The following is a 22,802-nucleotide window of genomic DNA, read 5'->3' as shown; positions in this document are numbered from 1 at the left end:
TTTTGAGACAATGTCTAGATATGTAACCCAGGCTGACCCTGAGCTGTCATCCTGTCTCAGCCTTCTGAGTGCTGAGGATTTTCATGGTTTTAACCAGTGCTTGAAGTGCTTATTTGTGAATTTTTTTGTTGGTCGTGGGGCTTGAACTCTGGGCCTGGGCAGTATCCCTGAGCTCTTCAGCTCAAGCTAGCACTCTACCACTTGAGTCTCAGCACCACTTCCAGTTTTCTGGTGGTTAATTGGAGGTAAGTCTCACAGACTTTCCTGCCCAGGCTGGATTTGAACCATGATCCTCAGTTCTCAGCCTCCTGAGTAGCTAGGATTACAGGAATGAGCCACCGGTGCCTAGTGTGAATTAAAATTTTAATGCATCTCACAGAAAACAGGAAAAGCTCACAAAATTTTATGAAAAAGCCAGGAGCAATTTTATTTGGACACCATTTTAAAAAAAGATCACCTTCTCCCTGTTCCAACGAGCTAGACACAAAATGAATAACATATATCAAGTTGGAAAAGTTTAATGATCATCAAAAGTCACAGAAAATTCTTTAGTGTTAACAAGCACAAATTATTTCACTAATCATCATATCTTTCATGGTAAGTATCACAAGTGATAGTTTCTGGTTGTTTCATCTACTGAAAACCAGAGGTAATAACTTTTTTTCTTTTTTTAAATAGCAAGTTTAGGCTTCAATGGGAAACCACCATCAGAATTCTCAGGGTTTTGTCTGAAAGCAGCACGTCTGTTTAAAAGATGCTGAAGATCCATGAACCTTCTTCCAATGAGCTGAGAGACTGAAATACCTCAAATGTCATAAGAGGCCAAAATTAATTACAAATCTGAAATAGACTGTATGCCTTGTAGGTGCAATGAATACTTGTTTGGATAAAGACATGAAAATTGTCACCATGGAATATTCAGAAGACAGCTACTTACTGAAGCACCAGGACATCCCCTGTCAGCATTGGGCCTTTCCAGGATTGGTTCTAGAAGAAGATTATTTTCTTGTGCTTTGAATTAGGGATCTGCCCCTTCGACTTCAACCTTCGAACAGCCTCCCTCATGTGTTTGGGCTGTAGTGGTGGCATTTCTCCCCACTTCTCACACACATCCAGGGCTGCACAGGGAAAGGAAAAAATATCACACAATAACTTATTAGCCACAATCCTTAATTTCAAAATCCAGAATTTCAAAATTCTGGCTAATGCTTTTCTATATGTCTATATGTGTGTCTGTTTGCTGCTAATGGGCCTTGAACAAAGGGCCCCATGCTCTTGATTAATTTTTTGTTGTTGTTGTTCAAGCTAGTTGCTCTACCACTTGAGCCATACCTCCACTTTAAGCTTTTTCTGGGTTAACTGGAGATAGTCTTTTCTGCCCATGTTAGCTTTGAATCTCAATGCTGTGATCTCAGCCTCCTCAGTAGCCAAGAGAGGTGTTAGCCAGTGGCAACAAATTGTGGTTAATGCTTTTTAAATGTAATAAGGAAACCACAATATTACCCTACTATTTGTGTTTGTGTATGTGCCTGCCAGTCCTAGGGCTTGAATTCAGCCTGAGTGCTGTATCTGAGCTTTTTGGATTAAGGCTAGTGCTATTCCACTTGAGTCACAGCTCCACTTCCAGATTTTTTTAGAGATAATAATCTTGTGGAGCCGGGCGCTGGTGGCTCACGCCTGTAATTCTAGCTACTGAGGAGGTTGAGATCTGAAGATCACAGTTCAAAGCCAGCCTGGGCAGAAAAGTCTGTGAGACTCTTATCGCCAATAAACAACTAGAAAACCGAAAGTGGCGCTGTAGCTCAAGTGACAGAGCACTCACCTTGAACTGAAGAGGGCAGCGATGGTGCCCAAGCCCAGAGTGCAAGCCCCAGGACTGGAAAAATAAATAAATCTGGACTTTTTTGCCCTGGATGGCTTTGAAATATGTTCCTCATATATCAGTCTCCTGAATAGCTATGATTAATAGATGTGAGCCACTGAAACCACCATTTTCCCCTCTTAAGAGAATGTTAGCTTTAGCAATCACATAGGGTACTTTATTATAGGTAAGAGTTTAAAACATATCTCTGCATAAGAAAAGTATTTCATGAGCTACAGGTGACTAATGGGAAGTAGGTAGGCTTTTTTGCCTCCCCCCCCTTTTTTTTGGTCGGTAGTAGGGCCTGGGCACTGTCCCTCAGCTCTTCAGCTCAAGGCTAGCGCTCTAACCGCTAGAGCCACAGTGCCACTTTGGCTTTTTCTGCTTATGTGGTGCTGAGGAATCGAACCCCGGGCCTCATGCATGTCAGGCAAGCGCTCTACCACTGAGCTACCTTCCTAGACCCATAGCTAGGCTTTTTATTGATGGACAGAGTGGACAGTTCCTAGAGGTAACAATATCAGGGATAATCACAAAATCACACTTGTTAGCCATACTAATAAGGAATGAGAAAAAAGAATTTCCTAAATGCTTCCTTGCCCTCCACTATTGAAACTTTCAAGAAATAATGGTCATGCTTCTCTGAATACATGAGCAGCTTCTAGTGAACCTGGGAACTCTCACAGGTGCTTTTTGAAAGTTCCTTGGTGTAGATATTCTTGAAAATCAGACCAGCATAAGTAACCAACAACCACTACTCACCTTCTTCCACTACCTCCCCGACGAAAACCTTGGAAATACCAGACATAGCAATAACAACATTCTGGGATACAGATGTGCCAGTGATGGACTGGATTAGCTTTAAAGAAAGACAAAAACTTGTGATTACGATGGTAAAATACTCATTTTGGAATGTAGTGCCAATAAGTGCGGTATGCACTAACGCAGAGTTTCCTAAAGGCTAAATGCTGAAACCAAGATGATTAAGTATTCCAGTGGATAATGGCTTGTTTCATACTATACTTTGCATACAAATTGGAATTGGTCAGAAAATTAAGAAGGATGTTATTTTTATTTTCCCACCTAAATTATTTACTGATTTGCTTAATATCTTGCTTCAAAACAGAATCTGGTTTAGTTTCAGTATCTGATCAGGAAATAAAGTGTGGTGGTTTATTCTTACCCTTTTAATGGCTGCTTTAGGAAAAGCTGACCGGCGATACATTTCATAGCGGTTCAGCTGCTCCTCAGAAAACGAAGAAACCAGGATTCTAGGCAATTAGGTAATTAATTGGTTAGTAAAAATGGACGCTCAAATTCTTTTTTTTTTTTTTAATTGGTCGTGGGACTTGAACTCTGGGCCTGAGCTCTGTCCCTCAGCAATTTAGCTCAAGGCGAGTGCTCTACCACTTGAGCTACAGTGCCACTTCCAGTTTTCTGGTAGTTTATTGGAGATAAAAGTTTCATGGAATTTTTCTGCCCGGGCTCGCTTTGAACCATTATCCTCAGATCTCTGCCTCCTGAGTAGCTAGGTTAAAGGCATGAGCCACTGGCGCCCGGCTGGATGCTCAAATTCTTACAGTATTGATATAATTGATATCAAATTGATAGTAAATACAAAATTACATTAAATCAGAGTTTTGAACATTAACAGATTTAGAGAAAAATTATTTGCAAAAAATATAGAATGTGATTAATACTCAATGTATAATTATTAAAAAAAAAATAAAAAGGCCCAAACCAACTAGAAAATGAACAAAGTTTGGGTATCAGTGGCTTATATCTAAAAGCTACTCAGGAGGTGTAGATTCAGAGAATCACAGTTCAGAGCCATATAGGGCATAAAAGTCCACAAAACTCCCATCTCCAAAATACCCAGCAAAACGCAGGGCTGGAGGTGAGGCTCAAGGAGTAGAGTGCCAGCTGTGAGCAAGCAAGCCAAGGGTGCAAGGCCTTGGTATTAACAAAAACAAAACAAAGGATACAAATGGGAAATTAAAAAAAAATACCAAAGGCCATAAATATTATTCACTATTAACTAAGGAAATTAAAATGATCAATGAAAACAAGATAACATTTTTTCATAAATGTAGAAATATGTATAAAAAGCCTTTGAAAAATATTCACATGACTGAGTTAGCAATCAATGCAGTTCTAGCAGTTTATTTTTTTTGGGGGGGGGGTCCAGTCGTGGGGCCTGAACTCTGGGCCTAGGCGCTGTCCCTCAGCTCTTCAGCTCAAGGCTAGTGCTCTACCACTTGAGCCACACTCGCCACTTCCGGCTTTTTTCTTTTTGCTTATGTGGTGCTAAGGAATCGAACCCAGGGCCTCAGGTATGCAAGGCAAGCGCTCTACCCCTGAGCCACCTTCCCAGCCCCTCTAGGAGTTTATATTAGGACAAGTGTCCAGAGATGTGTCAAAATACATCAGAATGTACTAGGAAAATTGAGGGTTGGGAGGGATGGGAAAATGATAAAAGTGATACTGGCTGGGTGTCAATGGCTCACACATGTAATTCTAGCTACTCAGGAGGCTGAAATGTGAGGAGTGTAGTTCAAAGCCAGCCCAGGCTGGAAAGTCTAAGATTCTTGTCTCCAATTAAATACCAAAAAGCCTGAGGTGGAGTTGTGGCTCAAGTGGCAGAGCACTAGCCTTGAGTTAAAAAGATCAGAGACAAGCCTGGTGCCAGTAGCACACCTCTATAATCCTAGCTACTCAGGAGACTGAGATCTGAGGATCAAGGTTTGAAAGCTGGTGGGACTTTTCTGCCCCAATGAGACTTTTATCTCCAATTAGCCACTCAAAAATCTGAAGTGGAGCTGTGGCTCAATTGGTAGAATGCTAGCATTGAGCACAAAGAAGCTCAGAGACAGTAGCCAGGCCCTGAGTACAAACCCCACAACCGACCAAAAAAAAAAGCTCATGGATAGTGCCTATGTTCTTTGTGCAAGCCCTGGGACCGACACAAAAAGATAGGGGGCAGTGATATAAATCAAGATGCATGGTACTTTCATTTGTTAAATGGTAACTCCTTTGTACAACTACTTAAAGCTAACAAAGTTCAACAAGAGCAGTGACAGTGATAGGTAAAATTATGGTTGGTTCATCCACATCCACTGCAGCCATTAAGAACAATTTATGGGCATATTTGCTGACATACCCAGATGTTTTAATTTTACATAACCTACTGTCTCCTTCTTTCCCTTCCCCCTTCTCCTTCTCCAATTCCTTTCCTTTCCCTTCCCTTCCCTCCTTTCTTTCCTTGTCAGTCCTGGGGATTGAACTCGGCCTGGACACTGTCCCTGAGCTTCTTTTTGCTGAAGGCTGGCATTCTACCACTTGAGCCACAGCGCCACTTCTGGCTCTTTCTGCATATGTGGTATTGAGGAATCAAATCCAGGGCTTCATTCATGCTAGGCAAACACTCTACCACGAAGCCACATTCCCAGCCCCTCCTAATGTATTTTCTGTAATATACTATTTTTCTTTTTCTTCCTTTTTGGGGCACTGGGGATTGAATTCAGGGCTTTACCCTTGGTAAGAAATGGCCTAAATACTTGAGTCATGTCTCTATTTACTATTTGTGCATGCGTGTCTGTATGTAGCCCTGGGGCTTGAACTCAGGGCCTGAGTTTTCCTGAGTTTTCTTGCTGAAGGCTACCACTCTACCACAGCCACAACTCTACTTTTAGCTTTTTGATGTTTAATTGGAGATAAGAGTCTCACAAACTTTGCTGTCTAGGCTGGCTTCAAACAACAATCCTTAGGTCTCAGGTTCCTGAGTAGCTAGGATTACAGGTAAGAGCCACTGGCACCTGGTGTCTAGTGAGAATTGCCTTGGTTATTCTTAAGGTAGGTAGAGTCTTGCTTTATGTCTGGGCTGGCGAGAGCTGTGATCCTAATTGTGCTTTCTGATGTCACTAGGGATTGACAGGTGCATTCACTGCCCCAAGACCACCGCTGGGTTAACAAACTTAAACCACTGCACCAAGCCATTGGTTGGGATAGAGTCTCATGAACTTTTATGCCTGGTTTGGCCTTGAACTGCAATTCTTCCCCCACCTCAAGTAGTTCGGATTACAGGCTTGAGCCAGTGGACCTGGCCACTTCATTTTAAGACAAATAATTAAGTGCCAAAAGAAAAAAAATGTGAATTTGCCTCGAAATGGGGACTAATCAGAAAGTGACTCACTGCATCTTTTGAATCTCATCTTCATCCACTTTTTGCTTCCTCTCTTTCTTTTCTTTGGTATCTATTTTCAGCTTTTTGGCAGCAGGCGTAAGTAGTGATGTGTCTTCCCTTTCAGTTGCTGTTAAATCTGAGGCATCCTGACTCTTGAGCTGGAAAAATGAGAAATCCTGTTGTATATTTGGCTTAGAATCTATTGAGCAGTGCTTTGGGTCTAAGCAGTTAATGTAGCATGAAGTGTAAGACAGTCTTTCTCTTACAGGAAGATTATTTTTATTTTTTTATTTTTTGGGGTCCTGTCGTGGGGCCTTAACTCTGGGCCTGGGCCCTGTCCCTCAGCTCTTCAGCTCAAGGCTAGCGCTCTACTACTTGAGCCACAGCACCACTTCCGGCTTTTTTCTTTCTTTTTTTTGGGGGGGGTCCGGTCGTGGGCCTGAACTCTGGGCCTGGGTGCTGTCCCTCAGCTCTTCAGCTCAAGGCTAGCACTCTACCACTTGAGCCACAGCACCACTTCTGGCTTTTTTCTTTTTGCTTATGTGGTGCTGAGGAATTGAACCCAGGGCCTCAGGCATGCAAGGCAAGTGCTCTACCACTGAGCCACTTTCCAAGCCCCTTAAAGGGAGAGTATTATAGCCTAGCTACGAAAGAAAATAAATAATTCTATCTTCCAGCTGGTTATCACAGCTCCTGTGTCTGTTTACAAAGGCAAGGAAATGCCAAGGATCAAAACAACCACTCTCCTCTGGCCTCCTCTTTGGACCTTATTTTTTTTTTTTAAGGGATGACAACGAAGTCCTCTCCATCAGCCAGCAAATCAGACTTTTAGATCAACAGGATCTCTTTTACTAGAGTTGATTACCTATAAAAAGATCAAGTGCATTCTCACTCTAAGACTAGGACTCTACCTCTAGAAATGGAACCCATAACGCTGAGATTAATGTTGCAGGGCTAGGCAACAATACTGGGTCCTTCAAGTGGTAAAACTGACAGGTTTGCGGTTTTAATATTAGCATAACCAGTCATTAGTAGGGTTTAAATGCCCCAAGACCTTAAGAACAAGATTTGACAACAAACTTCTTCAAAATCTGCCTTTAGGTGGACTCAACCACCTTTAAACACAAAAGCTGAGCTCGAAAGGGGTGCTCGCAATCTTGGGTTTTAATGATGGCAGTATGTTTTAGTATGACATTAGACCTTAAATTTCCTCACCAGGAAAAGAGAGGCTTAACTTAAATTTCGTCAGAAGGTTTAGTCCCTAAAGGCGAGGATTAAAAACATCAGTATTTCGCCCCTGGAACCGAATCTCTTTCGAGATTGCAGATTTAGAAAGAATTCACCAGTTTGGGAGGAGGCGCTAAGGCCGGATTCGGGGCGAGCAGGCCGTGACAGAACCCGGACAGTTCCTCCCCGCTCACCATCCCGGTCCCTACCTCGCCTTCCTCCGCTGCGGCCTCTTTCGGGTCCGCGTCTCCGTCCCCGTCCGTTTCTTCAGGTACTCCATCGGTGTCCGTAGTCCCTGGCTCTCTGGGAGCAGCGGTCGGCTCATCTGACTCTCCAGTCTCCCCACTTTTGTCTGCGGGCGACTCCCCGCCATTGTCCATCTCGGGAAGGAGCTGAGGAATCGCGGCTCGGTCGGGACGTGGAGATGAGGGTCCCGTACAGAGAAGCGCGCACGGAGGAGCCCGAAACTTACTTCCTGTGGTCGCGCCGTGATGACATCATTCCTACGGCTCCGCGGAGGGGCCGTTTAGAGGCGCGCGCGAACGATTTGGCTGATTTTTTTGATTCTCCGCTCTAGGAAACACGCTTTCTTTCTGGAGGAACGCAGCTTTTTATTTGTTCATTTCATCCTCTCTAGAAATGTTTACCTAGTTAGTTTACCTCCTAAACTAGCTCCCTCCCTCTCTTTACCCTACCCGCCCTCGGGGGGGGGGGGCTTAAATTCAAGACGTGGGCGCTGTCTCTGAGCTTTTGTGCTCAAAGCTGGCGCTCTACCACTTAAGCCACACCTCCATTTCCTTTTTGGCTTTTCGATGGTAAATTGGAGATAAAGGAGTTTCACGGACTTTCTTGCCAGGGCTGGCTTTGAACCACGATCCTTCTACCTCAGCCTCTAGAGTGGGTACTGGCCTCTGGCTACTAAGTCTCCCGAGTTTAGTTGGGGGACACCACTGTATGCTGGAGGTCTTGGAATGAGACCACCTTGGGCTGACAAACGTTCAAGCAGCTACTCATCTATTTCACGTGCACCGAGACGCGAGGCTCTGTTTATAAAGGAACTGTAGCATTTCCCTTTCAAGTGTATAGCAAGCATCTAAACGAGGCGAGGGGGGAGTCATATAGTTTTAGCAGAATTTATCCATTTCACTCAATTATGACCACCACCTGCCTCCAGTCAGGAACAGGGCTAGTACCAAGGGACAGAATACACATAGGTATTTGCCAGTTCTCCATTTATAACTTAAAAAAATGTATCAGTTTGTTGAATATTACCAAAAAGAAATCCTACCTTGAGGGAAGTCTCTTTCGAACGTTTGTTTCATTTAAGTCTTTTCATAGACTGGAAGTAAGATTTCTATTTAAATTTTTTTCTCCCTTCATCTCCGCAGCGCTAGGCTCCCTCACCCATTACAAATCTAATTTATGTATCCTTAAAGAATGGACTTGGAAATGTAGACGTGCATTACCAAATTCCTTTGTTTCTATCCTGCCTGCATAGCCTGTTTCCAGTCCCGCGAGCTCCCCAAAACCTTTGGGGGAAGGAGTGCGCTTCTGAAGGCGCGAACAGCTAGCCCGGTTTCCTCTCCCAGCAGATGGCGTGGATCCCGGGCTCGCCGAAGCCGGCGGGGCACCGCGAAGTCCACCTGTGCAACTCCGCGGAGCCCCGCCCAGCTAGGTGGGCAAGGGGGCGTGGCGAGGGGCGCGGTGACGCGTGACGCCGGATCCCGGAAGTGACGCGCCCGTACGGGGGGGGGGAAGAGCTAGGGGGGAGGGGGTGGTGTCCCCGGCTGGTCTGGGGGGTGCGTTGCCCGGAGACGGAAAGTTTGGGAGCCTGTGCAAGACCGGCGGCGGCCCCGGGGAGGGGGTCCAGGGGGTGGTGACCCTGGGGATGGGGAAGGAGCAGGAGCTGCTGGAGGCGGCCCGCACCGGGCACCTCCCGGCCGTGGAGAAGCTGCTGTCCGGGAAGCGCCTGTCCTCAGGCTTCGGGGGCAGCGGCGGCGGCGGCGGTGGCGGCTCCGCGGGTGGCGGCGGCGGCGGCGGCGGCGGCGGCAGCGGCCTCGGCAGTTCCAGTCATCCCCTCTCCAGTCTGCTCAGGTGGGTGCGCGGGGCCCGGCCGCCTCGGGGACCGCCTCCCCCGCGGGTCTCCTGGGTCCCCCGGGATCCCGGCCGAGGCTTCCGAGCCGCGGGCGGGCGGGCGGGCTCGCTCGGGGTGCGCCCCGGGGCGCGGGTCCGGAGGGGGCGCGCGGCTGTGCGCGGCGCCGGGCTCTGCCGGTCTCGCGTCCTGACCCGACTGCGAAGAATGGTGGGAGTGCCCAGGTGGCAGCCTCCGCCGCATGGCACAGCCCGGCTTCACCCTTGCCCGCTCTAGGGTGCCAGCTGTCGCTTCTCACAAAAGCCACTTTCGAGCAAATACATACGAAGTCTTCCCACCTCCCCGAGAAACTCCCACGTCGGGCAGCCTTTGGCGGCTGCCCTGCAGGAAAATCTGTTGGTTTCCTTCACTTACGAACTTGGAATTTTCTACCAGACTCTGTTGGATTGGGCTTTTGTTTAAATTAAAATTGCTTCTGGATTTATCACATTCGAAATGTCCGTCTTTGAGCCGTTCTTGTGCTTGAAGTTTAAATTGTTCCTTAATAGTCTCGGTGGATTCGTCTAGATAGCATATGCCTGGTTTCATGGGGCGCTTGCACGTGAAGAAATAACGTGTTTAGGAAACTAGGCGTTTTCAACGTTTTTGCGATGTTAAATTTATTGGTTGCAAGGCTTGGGGAAGGAGAGAGATCACTTTTGTGTGGCTTGAAAGGGAGACTGGAGATGCTTCCACTGTGTGAGTAAAATGTGTTTGCTCAGCAGGGCTTTCAGAGTCTGTTTTCCTTCCTTGTTCTGCTGAGGTTTTTTAAGAAGTGGAAGTTCATTTAGAAATGGCTTTATTAGCTTTTGTTCCCTATTAGTTTATGCAACTTCAATTTGAACGAATGTGAACTGAAGAAGCCCAGGGCTCCAATAAATCTTTAGGTATTAAGCACAGAGGACTAACCAGATCTTTTTATTTGGTGGGGGGAGGGGCTCCGGTCGTGGGGCCTGAACTTTGGGCCTGGGCGCTGTCCCTCAGCTCTTCAGCTCAAGGCTAGCGCTCTACCACTTGAGCCACAGCACCAATTCCGGCTTTTTTCTTTTTGCTTATGTGGTGCTGAGGAATCGAACCCAGGGCCTCATGCATGCAAGGCAAGCGCTCTACCACTGAGCCACCTTCCCAGCCCTAACCCAGATCTTTATAGGAAGATTTTTTTTTTTTAAAGCAGTGTAAGACAAGAACCCTTCCCAGGAGCTTCCCATGGGGAAGAAAATAAAAAAATCCAGTGCTGTTTTGCTAGCTATTTCTCCAGCCCTTGGAACAATACTGGCTTACAGTTGGTACTCAAGACAAGTTTGATACATAAAAAGTTATCAGTTAGAGGATGATCAATTTCGAAATACACAAGGTGGTACTCAATGTACTTGTTGCTAGTTGAGAGAAAAGGACACCACTTTGGGAGGTGAGCCTCACTCACTTTGAGTTCAGGACCCTGGGGACATGAGGGCGTAAGCCGATTTTGAAGGCTATAAGGTCTTGGGTAGATCAAGTATGGTGGGCATAGCCAGGTGGGTGGGCACACCATGGTCAGAGGCATGGAAATGAGAAAGATGACTTTTCTGGTGTTTATAGGGCATAAGGAGAACTTTCTGCTTAGACCCTTGATTAGCTAGGCCCCTTGAAGATAATTAGTATGGATTAGTAGACATCTTATGTTTATATTTGTAGGACCTTAGATTAGTACCAGGTGATTCACAGGTGCTCAATAAATGGAGGCTGAATGTATGAGTTAGGATTTCTATTGTTATTTTTGCCTGTGTTAGGATTTGAACTCAGGCCCTCTCTCTTGCTTGGCTGGCACTCTACCACTTGGGCCACACCTACAGCCTATGAGTTAGGTTTTGAATCCTACTTAGATTCTTTGGCACTTTTGCTGTCTGAGAGGTGAGGAAAAGACTATGTAAGTTTGGAGGTGCCTCTGTCTCTATAAGGAGTTGATGATGTAATATTTGGAAGTTTGCCAGAGATACTTCAACCCTCCAGCTGGGCCCCATGGCTCACATAATCCTAGCTACTCAGGAGGCTGAGATCTGACTATTATAGTTCAAACAAGAACATCTTTGAGACTCTTATCTCCAATTAACCACTAAAAAGCCAGAAGTGGAGTTGTTACTCAAGTGGTGGTGCTCTAACCTTGAGCATAAAAGCACAGGGACTGTGCCTAAGCCCTGAGTTCAAGTCCCAGGACTGGCAAACAATAGACACACACACACCTCCCTTGCATATCACACACATACACACAGGACTGGCAAACAATACACATACACACCTCCCTTGCATAACACACACACACACACACACACACACACACACACACACACACACACACACACACACACACACACACACACACACACACACACACACACACACACACACACACACACACACACCTCCCTTGCATATCCCCCCCCCACCTCTCCCTAGCATATCCTACGCAAGCAGGAAACTTTGATATATCTTCCTCCCTCCAGTACATTTATGAAGGCATTCTTGGTGCTTTCATTTAGAGAGTGGTGAAATTTTTCCCAAAGATTTAGTTGCTATGGAATTAAGCAAGACTAGGAGGTCTGTTGAGCACAGTGTTTTTACCTTGCTTTTCCTGCTAATGTATCCAGGCTCTGTCATAAAGTATAGAGGAGGGGGTGTGCTAGGTGCTGATGGCTCATGCCTGTAATTCTGGCTACTCAAAAGGCTGAGATTTGAGGATCATCATTCAAAGCCAGCCCAGGCAGGAAGTCCCTGAGACTCTTCTTATTTCCAGTTAACCATCAGAAAACTTGAAGTAGAGATGTGTCTCAAGTGGTAGAATGCTAGCCTTGAGCAAAAAGAGCTCAGTGACAGCACCCAGGCCCTGGGTTCAAGCCCCATGACAGATTAAAAAAAGAAAAAGCGTGGGAAGTGTTTCCCTTCCCTAGGGTTAGACCTGACTTCTCACTTGTTCCTGGGTCCATTGTAGAGGCGGTAGACTCTTAAGAGCTTCCCAGCCTCCCAGTGCTGCAACTCCTCAGGGCAGGGAGGATCTTCAGGCACTAGTTACATTATGTCTTTCATAAATTAGAGGTGATTCTGGTTAGACCTACTGAAAGATTTCAGGGCCAATGAAACCATACATTTAAATAATCCCTAGGTCAGCATGTCTCTCTTTGTTGGTTTGAAATGAGTAGAGGTCAGCCTCCTGTGCCCCAAACCTCTGTCTCTGCCAAGGACTCTTAAGTTATTTAGTGAGAGCTGTGGAATTAGCTTTAGGTCTGGCCTTTAACTGCTATGTGCTATGTCACTAGTACTGACAACTGCAGCTTACCTTTGTCCAGCTGTTTAAGGAACTTCAGCTGCAGTCGCATAGATGTTTCAAACCACTTGTGTTTGTTTACTCAGATATTTATGATTCCTTCCTCTTAACTCCACAGAGACTTTGTGCATCTTCTTAAGATACAGAATGCCTCCTTCTTTCACTCCACCCCTTCCTCTTACACTGCTTGGGCTTAGGTATTAGCTTCTTAAAACCCTCCCTGATGACCCTAATACACACAGATCTCTGTAGCCTCTACTTGGGAACTCATCTATAGAATGTCGTAGTTCATGGACCTTTCACATCTAGCTTTTATGCTTTAATCTCTTTGGCTTATCAGTGTAATATTTATGCATAACCATCTTTACCTATTGAGAGTCAGAAAGTAGTTAGCCAAGAAGACTTCCACTGGAAAACAAGTTATTACAAATTAAAGTTACTCTGATTCATGTTTAATATCCATTTATTCAAGCAATGTAGCATTTTACTAAACCAGGCTGCCTGGATTCACAACCCACTGCCACCACTAGCCCGTGCTTGGCTTTCTTTAAATTAGCCACTTTGAACCTCAGTTTCTGCATCCACAAGCTAAGATTTGGGTATTGTTTTAGGTCATGCATGCAGGCTGACCTTACCACAATTCCTGACACATGCTAGGTGCTCAGAGTTAGCCATCCTCACATCATCACAACAGTTTTGCCATGTTGCACTTGTTTTGTTAAAATTTCCATACCAGACCCTTTATTTTATTCATTTATTTATTGTCAGTCTTGGGGCTTGAATTCTGGGCCTGGGCGCTGTCCCTCAGCTCTTCAGCTCAAGGCTCACACTCTACCACTTGAGACACAGCACCACTTCCGGTTTTCTGGTGGTTTATTGGAGATAAGAGTCTCATGGACTTTCCTTTCGTGGCTGGCTTTGAACCGCAATCCTCAGATCTCAGCCTCCTGAGTAGCTAGGATTACAGGCGTGAGCCACCAGCGCCCGGCTGCCAGACCCATTTTAAATGGTGCTTTTATGCTTGGTGATCTGCCATGACAAATTAGAAACAGTAAATAATGGAGAGGACGTCCTCAGGCAGGCATATTCATGGTATTCGTTAACGAAATGTTTACCTGTCATCAGATTTGTGCCAAATCTAGTGATTGTTAGATGCACTGCAAAATTTTTCTCTAGCCTGCCATATTGGAGGAGCTTGATCTGAATCTGCTGTTCTACCATATGGTCTTTTTCCATAGAGTTTACAGTGATAGGATATGTCTGTATGACAGATTGGAAAAAGAAAAAAGAGGATAAAGTTTATTCCCTCCCTCACAAGTTGAGGCTATTGACATAGATGTAGTTGTCCACACCTGGGCTCCACATACTATTGTAATATCATAGTGCTATAGCTAATGTTTATTTTGACTTGTAGCCACTAAATAATGATTAAATTATACTCAATATAACTTGTTATAGACAGTAGAAAACTATAAATATATTTCAGTTTTCTATCAAAATGGTTCAAATATTACTACTGGATAGACAGGCTGAAGCAATAGATTAGCTAGATATCATAGTAGTGCAAAATATCTAGCCCTACAGAAGGTCTGGATACTGTAAATTATAGTTTTTATAATATGGACTCATTTTCTTTCTTTTTCCTTCCTTTCTTTTTTTTTTAAATTTTTTTATTGAGATGAAGTGATTACATAAATTTCACAAATTGCACAGTATTGTAGGATAGTGATACTTAAATTCACAATCACATTTTAACCTTCACAAGGCAAATTGTTATTATCTTGGCCTATAAAGTTTGTACATACTGTAAGATTTGACAATATAACTATTTCTTCTGCATTGGGTGATGTGTACATTTCTTTCTTTCTTTTTCTTTCTTTTCTTTTCTTTCTTTCTTTTTTTTTTTTTTTTTGTGCTGGTCCTGGAGCTTAAACACAAAGGTTGGGCACTGTCCCTTAGCTCTTTTGCTCTAGGCTTGTGCTCTACCACTTGGCATACAGCTCCACTTCTGTTTTTTTTTTTTTTGGTGGGGGTGGTGGTTAATTGGAGATAAAAGTCTCTCTTGCCTAGGCTGGCTTTGGGTCTCAATCTTATATCTCAGTCTCTGAATAGCTTTTAGGGTGTTTTTGTTTGTTTTTTGTTGTTTATTTCTGGCTATTCGGCACATACCAGGTATGTAATATGGAGAGTTTACTTTGTTTGGGATTACAATGAAACTACTAATTTCCAGGAAAGCAATTTCTGTCTGAAAGTATAGTAAGATTTGGGCTAAAAGAGAAGTGTAATAAGCAATACGCCTTTGTGAAAGATCTGAGGGAAGGAAATGTTAAAAGAAAATGGGGGCTGGGAATGTGGCTTAGTGGTAGAGTGCTTGCCTAGCATGCATGAAGCCTTGGGTTTGATTCCTCAGTACCACATAAACAGAAAAAGCCAGAAGTGGTGCTGTGGCTCAAATGGTAAGAGTGCTAGCCTTGAGTAAAAAAAGCTCAGGGACAGTTCAAGCCCCAGACTGGCCAAAAAATAAAAATAAAAAAAGGGTCACATAATCACTTCCAACTTTAAGATGAATCATGAACTCTGTACTGGTGGTGTATGGGAATAGAAAGGTAAAGTGGAATGCATTCCTCAGTTCAGCTGCCCAGAGAAATGAAACCAAAGGAGACTGTCATGGTTTAAAAAATTCTGTTGTTCATTTCTCAGGCATGAGAAGAATGAAAAGAAAAGGTGAAGTCAAGAAGCTTGCTGGAGAAATAAGATAATTTGTAGCCAGTAGCAGTAGATGTGGCTATAAGCTCAGTTTTTATTCTATTTAATGAAAAAAGAAAGAAAAATCATAATAAAAGCAAATACCCTAGAATAGACATGAATTTCCTAAGATACAAAATGGCTCTGAAATAAGGAACAAAGAATGTGTGTATTTGTGTGTTTGCATGTGCACATGCTAATGGGCGCATGCCAGTTACTAAGACAAACTCAAGGCCTAGGTACTGTCCCTTAGCTTTTATTTGCTACTTGACCCACTGCTGCATTGATGGCTTTTAAACGGTTAATTGGAGGTAAAAGCCTCACAGACTTTGTTGCCCAGACTGGCTTCAAACTGCGATCCTTAGCCTCCTGAGTGGCTAGGATTACAGGTGTGAGCCACCAGCGCCTGGCTCCTAGGTAACATTTCTAAATTACCTTAATTAAAAACTGTTTACTGCCGAGGCTGGTAACTCACTCCTGTAATCCTAGCTACTCAGGAGGCTGAGATCTAAGGATTGTGGTTCAGAGCCAGCCTGGGCTGGCTGTGAGACTGTAAGAATCTGAGACTCTTAACTCCAGTTAGCCACCAGAAACCAAAAGTCGCGCTGTGGCTCAAAGTAGTAGAGAGCACTACCCTTGAGCTGAAGAGCTGAGGGACAGTGCCCAGGCCCAGAGTTCAAGCCCCATAACTGTCAAAAAGAAAACAAAAAACTGTTTTCTAAGATTTTTTAAAAACACTCTCCTTTTTGACATTTCTATAGGGTAGAATTTCCTATAAAAGAGAATGTGGTTACATTGTTGAAACAGAACAAGATAGTATGCCTGGGGTAGTTACTTTATATTAAAAATCATTAGGCTGCAGGGTAGGGGGTGTGGGGTGGGTAGGTCAGTGGCAGAGCATTTGCCTAGCATGCCTGAAGCTCTGGGTTTGATATCTAGCACTGCCAAAAGCAAGACCAAATACCATCCAGAAAACTAGCATGCCTAATATTAAACTGAGTAGGGCATCTACTCAGTTTAATTTACATCTACTCAGATAATTTACAGAAATGTAATAGGTCTGTGGCTTCCATTTGTTTGAATTCTTCAATTAGTTTTTTACTGCATTAATTAGAAAAATTCGAGATAGGAAACAGTGGGACACAATCTTGCCCTGTGAAGATTTGGTTTGTATCCAGTCAGCTTCAGCATGCATTATGGTTCCTGGGCCAGAAACTTCCAAAGGCTCTTACCTCTTCTTGGTTTATTCACGCCAAACAGTATTGAACTTAGTTTGCAAAAAGGAAATCCAGATTGTTTCTACCCTAGTCTTATTACTCCTCATAGTCTAGATTACTTCTGTACTAGGAAAGCAAATTTTACTGGGTTTTGTAGCCCAAAGACACCAAAGAAACCCCAAAAGTAGATGTGGCAGAGTTTGTTCTGGAAAGTCTGCCTCTCCTGCTGATAGCAATTGGCCTCCTTTTTGGACAGCCCTCAGCAAATGTTTGCCACACCGATTTCTAAAAGATTACTGGAAGATTTCCTGTGGCATAGAAAATTATATTGTGTACTATGTTACATTCATAGAACATCTTCAAATAACTTTGGTGTGGTTAGTGTTAATGGTAGTAATACTAGAAATTATATGGTATGGCTTCTTATTTACCCTTTCTCAGTAATTTGTAGATAAGTTCATTTGGTTTACAAATCACAAAAGAGGGTTTTTTCCCTCTGGTTTGTTTTAATAAGTCAGCTGTCTGTGCTTTAAAAGCAGTTGTATCTGTTGATGATATTACTACAACTTTTAAAGCTGCGAACGTGACTCAGGAAGTGGAGCTGCTACTCAGCTTGCTGAACTGGAGCAGCAGTGGCTCTGACCCAGCTTTTACCTTGTGACTTAGGCAAGTTAGGAAACATGGAGAGTGGGCCTAGGATATACTTGCCTTTGATTTTATAATTTTATTGTGTGTGTGTGTGTGTGTGTGTGTGTGTGTGTGTGTGTGTGTGTGTGTGTGTGTGTGTGTGTGTGTGTGTGTGTGTGTGTGTGTGTGTGTGTGCAGATACTGAGGCTTGAATTCAGTATCTGTGCACTATCCTTTAGCTCTACCATTTGAACCACAGCTCTACTTCCAGTTTTTGGTGATTAATTGGAAATAGGAGTCTCCTAAGTTTCTGCCTGGGCTGGCTTTGAACTGTGATCCTAAGATCTTAGACTCCTAAATAGCTAGAGTTAGTAGTGTGAGCCATTGGTGCCTGGCTTATAATGCATCTTGATCAATGTCACCCCTTCCATTAATCTCCCCATCTCTCCCAACCTCACTGTATGTTTTTAAATTCACATAGTCATTAAACATACAGATGAGATAAAGTCTAATACTTTAAAGTATAAATCTAACGAGTAATGATTATGAGGATAACTGATATTACCTCAGATGTTCATCATTGCTTTGTATGGGGAACATTTAAAAATCCTCCCTATTATTTTGAAATATCCCATTATTGTCAACTATAATTATCTGTGTGGATAAGATTTCTTAAACTTAATTAATTAATTAATTAATTGCCAGTCCTCGGCCTGGAACTCTGGGCTTGGGTGTTGTCCCTGAGCTCTTGTTTTGCTCAAGGCTAGTGGTCTACCACTTAAGCCACAGCTCCATTTTCAGATGAGTCGCACGGATTTTCCTGCCTAGGCTGGCTTTGAACTGTAATTCTCAGATCTCAGCTTCCTGAGTAGCTAGAATTACAGGTGTGAGCCACTGGGGGCTGGCTTAAGTGTTTTTTGGTTTTTGTTTTATTGTGGGGCTTGAACTCAGGGGCTAGTCACTATCCCTGAGCCTCTTCGTGCTCAAGGCTAGCACTCCACCACTTGAGCCATAGTGTCACTTCTAGAATTTGAGTGGTTAATTGGAGTTAAGAGTCTCATGGGGACTTTTCCACCCTGGCAGAAAAATCAAACTGCAATCCTCAGATCTCAGCCTCCTGAGCAGCTAGAATTACAGATGTGAGCCACCAGTGCCTGGCTCTAAGGTGTTGTTTTTTTGTTTGTTTTTTTAAAAAACACAGTCATGTAGCCAGGCGCCTGTGGCTCACGTCTGTAATCCTAGCTACTCAGGAGGCTGAGATCTGAGGAGCGAGGTTCAAAGCCAGCCCGGGCAGAAAAGGCTGTGACACTCTTATCTTCAATAAAACCACTTGAAAACCGGAAGTGGTGCTGTGGCTCAAGCAGTAGAGCGCTCGCCTATGAGCTGAAGAGCTGAGGGACAGCGCCTAAGCCCAGAGTTCAAACCCCACGATGGACAAAAAAAAAAAAAAAAATACAGTCATGTTTATAGTTTGTTGTATACTCAGAGGGATAGTGGAGATACTTTGAATATTCAGCTGTTAAAAATCAAAGATACAGAATTGAAATTGGGGACTCCTAATTCTGAGGCCCTTTATTTCCCTGGGTCCTGTGACAGAAAAGTCATGGCTTCCTATATTCAGAAAGTTGCCTTTATGCAAATTCATTTTGTTTTTTCCCTCAGTACTACTAGGGCTTGAACTCAGTGCTTTGTACTTCCTAGGTAGGTTTTCTATGGCTTGAGCCATACATAATCTCTAGCCTTTTTTAGTCTGGTTACTTTTGATATAATGTCTTGCTTTTTACCCTGACCATACAGACCCTCCTGTTTATGGACTGGACCATGATTCTCTTTACTGTAGCTGGGATGATAGGCAAAGGCCACCATACCTAGCCATTTCTGTTGAGATGGGAGTCTTGTGAACTTTTTTGCTTGCACTGGCCTAGAACATACGTGGTCCTCCTGATGACAGTCTCTTGTGTTGCTGGAATGATAGGCAAGTGCCACTGTGCTCATCTACTGGTTGAGATGGGTGTTACACGGACTTTTATGCTCTGGCTGGCCTCAAACTTTTGACCCTCCTCATCTCTGCCTCCCAAGTAGTTAGGGTTAATGGTGTGAACCTACCATGCCCTGCAAATACATGGGTTTTCTTGGTCAATGGAAGCCTCATGTATTCTAAAAAGGCAGAATGTGTCATTAATAGCACAGATGGATGGAGCGGATGCTCTAAAGAAATGTTCTTTTGGTCTTCTTTTATGATGCAAATTTTGAACATGCAGTTGTGTGAGACTGAAGCTGTGGCACTGCCACCATGTGATGGCTGCATCCTTTGTGTGGCTGCACAGTGCAGTGGTCAGCCAGGCCTTTGATTGTGACAAGAGAAGAAGCAGCTCCAGATATAAGTCACACCAATGACAGTACCTGTGTCATTGCTGAACATTTACAGACATTGGGTGGCAGCCATTTTACATTTGCAAAGTATTAAATACCTGCTTACTAGGATTAAGAAAGTACTTTTTCTGTCTTTTTTGGTGTGTGTGTGTGTGTGTGTGTGTGTTTGTGACTGGGGATTGATGCTTCATAGGCAGGTGTGACACTTGGGCCTCGGTGTGTGTGTGTGTGTGTGTGTGTGTGTGTGTGTGTGTGTCTGGGGATTGATGCGTCATAGGCAGGTGTGACACTTGGGCCGTGTTGGGCCTCGGTGTGTGTGTGTGTGTGTGTGTGTGTGTGTGTGTGTGTGTGTGTGTGTGTGTGTGTGTCTGGGGATTGATGCGTCATAGGCAGGTGTGACACTTGGGCCGTGTGGCCAGCCCCTTTTTGCTTTAGTTATTTTGTTTTTTTCTGATCTTGGGGCTTGAACTCAGGGCCTGGGCCCTGTCCTGAGCCTCTTTGTGTTCAAGTTTACCCCTCTACCACTTGAGCTGTGGTGCCACGCCCACTGAGTAGTTTATTGGAACTAAGAGTCTCACAGACTTGGGGCTGGGAATGTGGCTTAGTGTGCTTGGCAAGTATGCATGAAGCCCTGGGTTTGATCCCTCAGTACTACATAAACAGAAAAAGCCGGAAGTGACACTGTGGCTTAAGTAGTAGAGCTAGCCTCGAGCAAAAAGAAGCTCAGGAATGGTGTTTAGGCCCTGAGTTCAAGCCCCAGGACTGGCCAAAAAAACCAAACAATTAAAAAAAAAAAAAAAAAAAGAATCTCACAGATTTTTCTGCCCAGGCTGGCTTTGAACTGCTACCCTCAGATCTCAGCCTCCTGAGTAGCTAGGATTACAGGTGTAAGCCACTGGTGCCTACCTTCGCCTTGGTTACTTTTGAGGTTGGGTCTGACTTTATGTACTTTCCTCTGTAGCTGGTGCACACCACTTGCACTGTGCCCAGCCACTGGATGAGATGGAATCTTGTGAACGTTTATGCAAGCATGCTAGCCTCCAACTCTTCCCCATCTTTGCCTCCCAAGTATTCGGAATTACAGGCAGAATTATTTTATTATTTTACTTTTTATTTTATTTTATTATTTACTAAAATAAAATATATTTTTATTTTGTTATTACTGTCCTCTTTGTGTGTTTTGTGACTTTCAGCCTTGTGACATTTGTTTCTAGATTTTTAAATTACATTCCTTTCATTTGTACAGAAAGTTTTATTTTTTTATTTTTTTATTTTTTGGGTCCGGTCGTGGGGCCTGGACTCTGGGCCTGGGCGCTGTCCCTCAGCTCTTCAGCTCAAGGCTAGCGCTCTACTCCTTGAGCCACAGCGCCACTTCCGGCTTTTTTCTTCTTGCTTATGTGGTGCTGAGGAATCGAACCCAGGGCCTCAGGCATGCAAGGCAAGCGCTCTACCACTGAGCCATCTTCCCAGCCCCTGTACAGAAAGTTTTAAAGTTTAAGAATGTTATTGTTATTGTGTACGTGCAGATCCTGAGGCTTGAACTCAGGGCCTGGGTGTTGTCCTTCAGCTCTTTTGCTCAAGGCTAGCATTCTACCACTTGAACCACAACTCTGCTTCCTGCTTTTTGGTGGTTAATTGGTGATGAGAGTATCACAGGGTTTACTGCTACTTCTGGCTATAAACCACAATCCTTAAGATCTTAGTCTCCCGAAGTAGCTAAAATTATAGCCATGAACCACTGGCATCTGGCAAGAATGTTAATGTCTTTCTTTCTTTCTTTCTTTCTTTCTTTCTTTCTTTCTTTCTTTCTTTCTTTTCTTTTCCTTTCTTTTCTTTTCTTTTTTTTTTTTTTTTTTTGTTGGGTCATGGGGGCTTGAACTCTGGGCCTGGGTGCTGTCCCTGAGCTCTTCAGCTCAAGGCTAGCACTCTACCACTTGAGTCACAGCACCACTTCTGATTTTCTGTTGGTTAATTAGAGATAAGAGTCTCACAGACTTTCTGCCCAGGCTGGCTTTGAACCTCAATCCTCATCTTAGCTCCTGAGTAGCTAGGATTACAGGTTTGAGCCACTGGCACCCGGGAGAAATGTTAATTTTTTAAAGAAACATATTTTAGTGAAAGTATCAGAAAGTGTTAATTTTATCTGTGAAGAGCCAAGTAAAATGGTACTGTTCCTTGAGGTGTCAGATAGTCAGAAAATACAAGCTAGTTTATTTGGATGATATTTTTAGACAGATCCTTCAAGGAAGGTGCTCTACCTGTTGAGCCATGGTCCCGGTCAAAGATCCTTCTAAAGGAAATGTCTATCTGCACACCGGCTCTGTTTGCCTTAGTGAACCAGTCTGTTTATTTGTTTACCTTTTACCGAAGTAATGGTTCATTATAATTTTCTTTTCAGCTGCCTTTAAACATGTTTCATTTCTCAAGTTATTTTTCCTTTTATGTTATATTTATAAAAAGTCCAGTAACCAGAAAAGATTACCAAACAGGGCTTTTCAGAGCTGTTTATGTGAATGGCTAGAAAAACCTTAGACTAGTGTTTGTTTTTAGAGCTTAGCTCTTTTAGGTCTGCTAAGCCTAGAGGATCCCCTGTCCTGGCTTTGTTCATAATTACCCATAAGGTGTTCACTGCTCTTCTGCATCTAGCCTGACAAAGTCTGTGTGGACTCTTGTCCTCTTCGGGTCAAAGGCCACATTCAATCTTCTTTAGGTCTCCTTGAAACCCCGATAAAACTTCAATGCAAAGTCCAGCCTCTCTTGTAGTATTTGAAGTAGGTAATGCGCAACTGCTCAGTGCCATTGCTATATGTGCCCTAGATGTGTGTGTGTATTTGGAATGGGGTATGTATCAGGGATTATCTCTTGAACACTTTATATTTTGTTGTGTCTACTAAGAACTTTACAGTTGTATTTTTCAGCTTGCCTTCATAGATTACCTTCTGGGTTGTTCTTGTTAGTCCATTTTACAGATGAAGAAATAAAAGTTTAGAGAGAGCCAGGTAGCTCACGCCTGTAATCCTAGCAATGCAGGAGGCTGAGATCTGAAGATCACAGTTCAAAGCCAGTTTGGGCAGGAAAGTCCATGTGACTCTTATCTCCAATGAACCACCAAAAAACTGGTAATGGTGTTGTGGCTCAAG

General features: G+C 43.8%; 2 protein-coding genes across 11 annotated transcripts in view; one reads left to right on the top strand and one right to left on the bottom strand.

Annotated features, from left to right (window-relative positions):
* Positions 1 to 401: 401 nt before the first annotated feature.
* Taf11 (TATA-box binding protein associated factor 11) lies at positions 402 to 7,907 on the bottom strand. 2 transcript variants are annotated; one of them, XR_011372213.1, is made up of 6 exons: positions 7,481 to 7,907; positions 6,054 to 6,202; positions 3,045 to 3,132; positions 2,624 to 2,720; positions 938 to 1,118; positions 402 to 804 (listed from the first exon to the last, which is right to left on the bottom strand). XR_011372213.1 is itself a non-coding variant. In XM_070023936.1 (5 exons), the coding sequence occupies exons 1-5, from the start codon at positions 7,649 to 7,651 to the stop codon at positions 988 to 990; spliced, it is 636 nt and encodes a 211-aa protein (XP_069880037.1). In that variant the 5' UTR covers positions 7,652 to 7,907; the 3' UTR covers positions 402 to 987. The 2 variants fall into 2 exon arrangements, 1 of the variants encoding a protein (XP_069880037.1); XM_070023936.1 differs by having other exon boundaries at positions 402 to 1,118.
* Positions 7,908 to 9,041: 1,134 nt separating this feature from the next.
* Anks1a (ankyrin repeat and sterile alpha motif domain containing 1A) overlaps positions 9,042 to 22,802 on the top strand; it is a 186,949-nt gene continuing 173,188 nt past the window's right edge. For 4 of the 9 annotated variants that reach the window (XR_011372212.1, XM_070023927.1, XM_070023924.1 and 1 more), the window contains exon 1: positions 9,043 to 9,365. Coding sequence is in view for 8 of the 9 variants with exons in the window: in XM_070023927.1 (XP_069880028.1) it covers positions 9,160 to 9,365 (206 nt within the window). In the remaining variant the exon portion in view is untranslated. Of the gene's footprint in view, positions 9,366 to 22,802 lie in introns of all 9 variants that reach the window. The other 5 variants (XM_070023925.1, XM_070023932.1, XM_070023929.1 and 2 more) reach the window with 3 other exon arrangements.

The sequence above is a fragment of the Dipodomys merriami genome, unplaced genomic scaffold (assembly GCF_024711535.1).
Source record: "Dipodomys merriami isolate MVZ:Mamm:240054 unplaced genomic scaffold, mDipMer1.0.p SCAF_16, whole genome shotgun sequence".
Lineage (NCBI taxonomy): Eukaryota > Metazoa > Chordata > Mammalia > Rodentia > Heteromyidae > Dipodomys > Dipodomys merriami.
Note: the sequence above shows the minus strand (reverse complement) of the source record. Positions and strands in the feature narration are given on the sequence as shown.

Excerpts from the sequence above, each read along its gene's own strand:
- Taf11 (XM_070023936.1), bottom strand. The coding sequence starts at position 7,651 with ATGGACAATGGCGGGGAGTCGCCCGCAGACAAAAGTGGGGAGACTGGA. Across the intron at positions 6,203-7,480 it reads CCGCAGCGGAGGAAGGCGAG|CTCAAGAGTCAGGATGCCTC; the intron begins GTAGGGACCGGG and ends TCATTTTTCCAG. Across the intron at positions 3,133-6,053 it reads GATGAGATTCAAAAGATGCA|AATCCTGGTTTCTTCGTTTT; the intron begins GTGAGTCACTTT and ends CTAATTGCCTAG.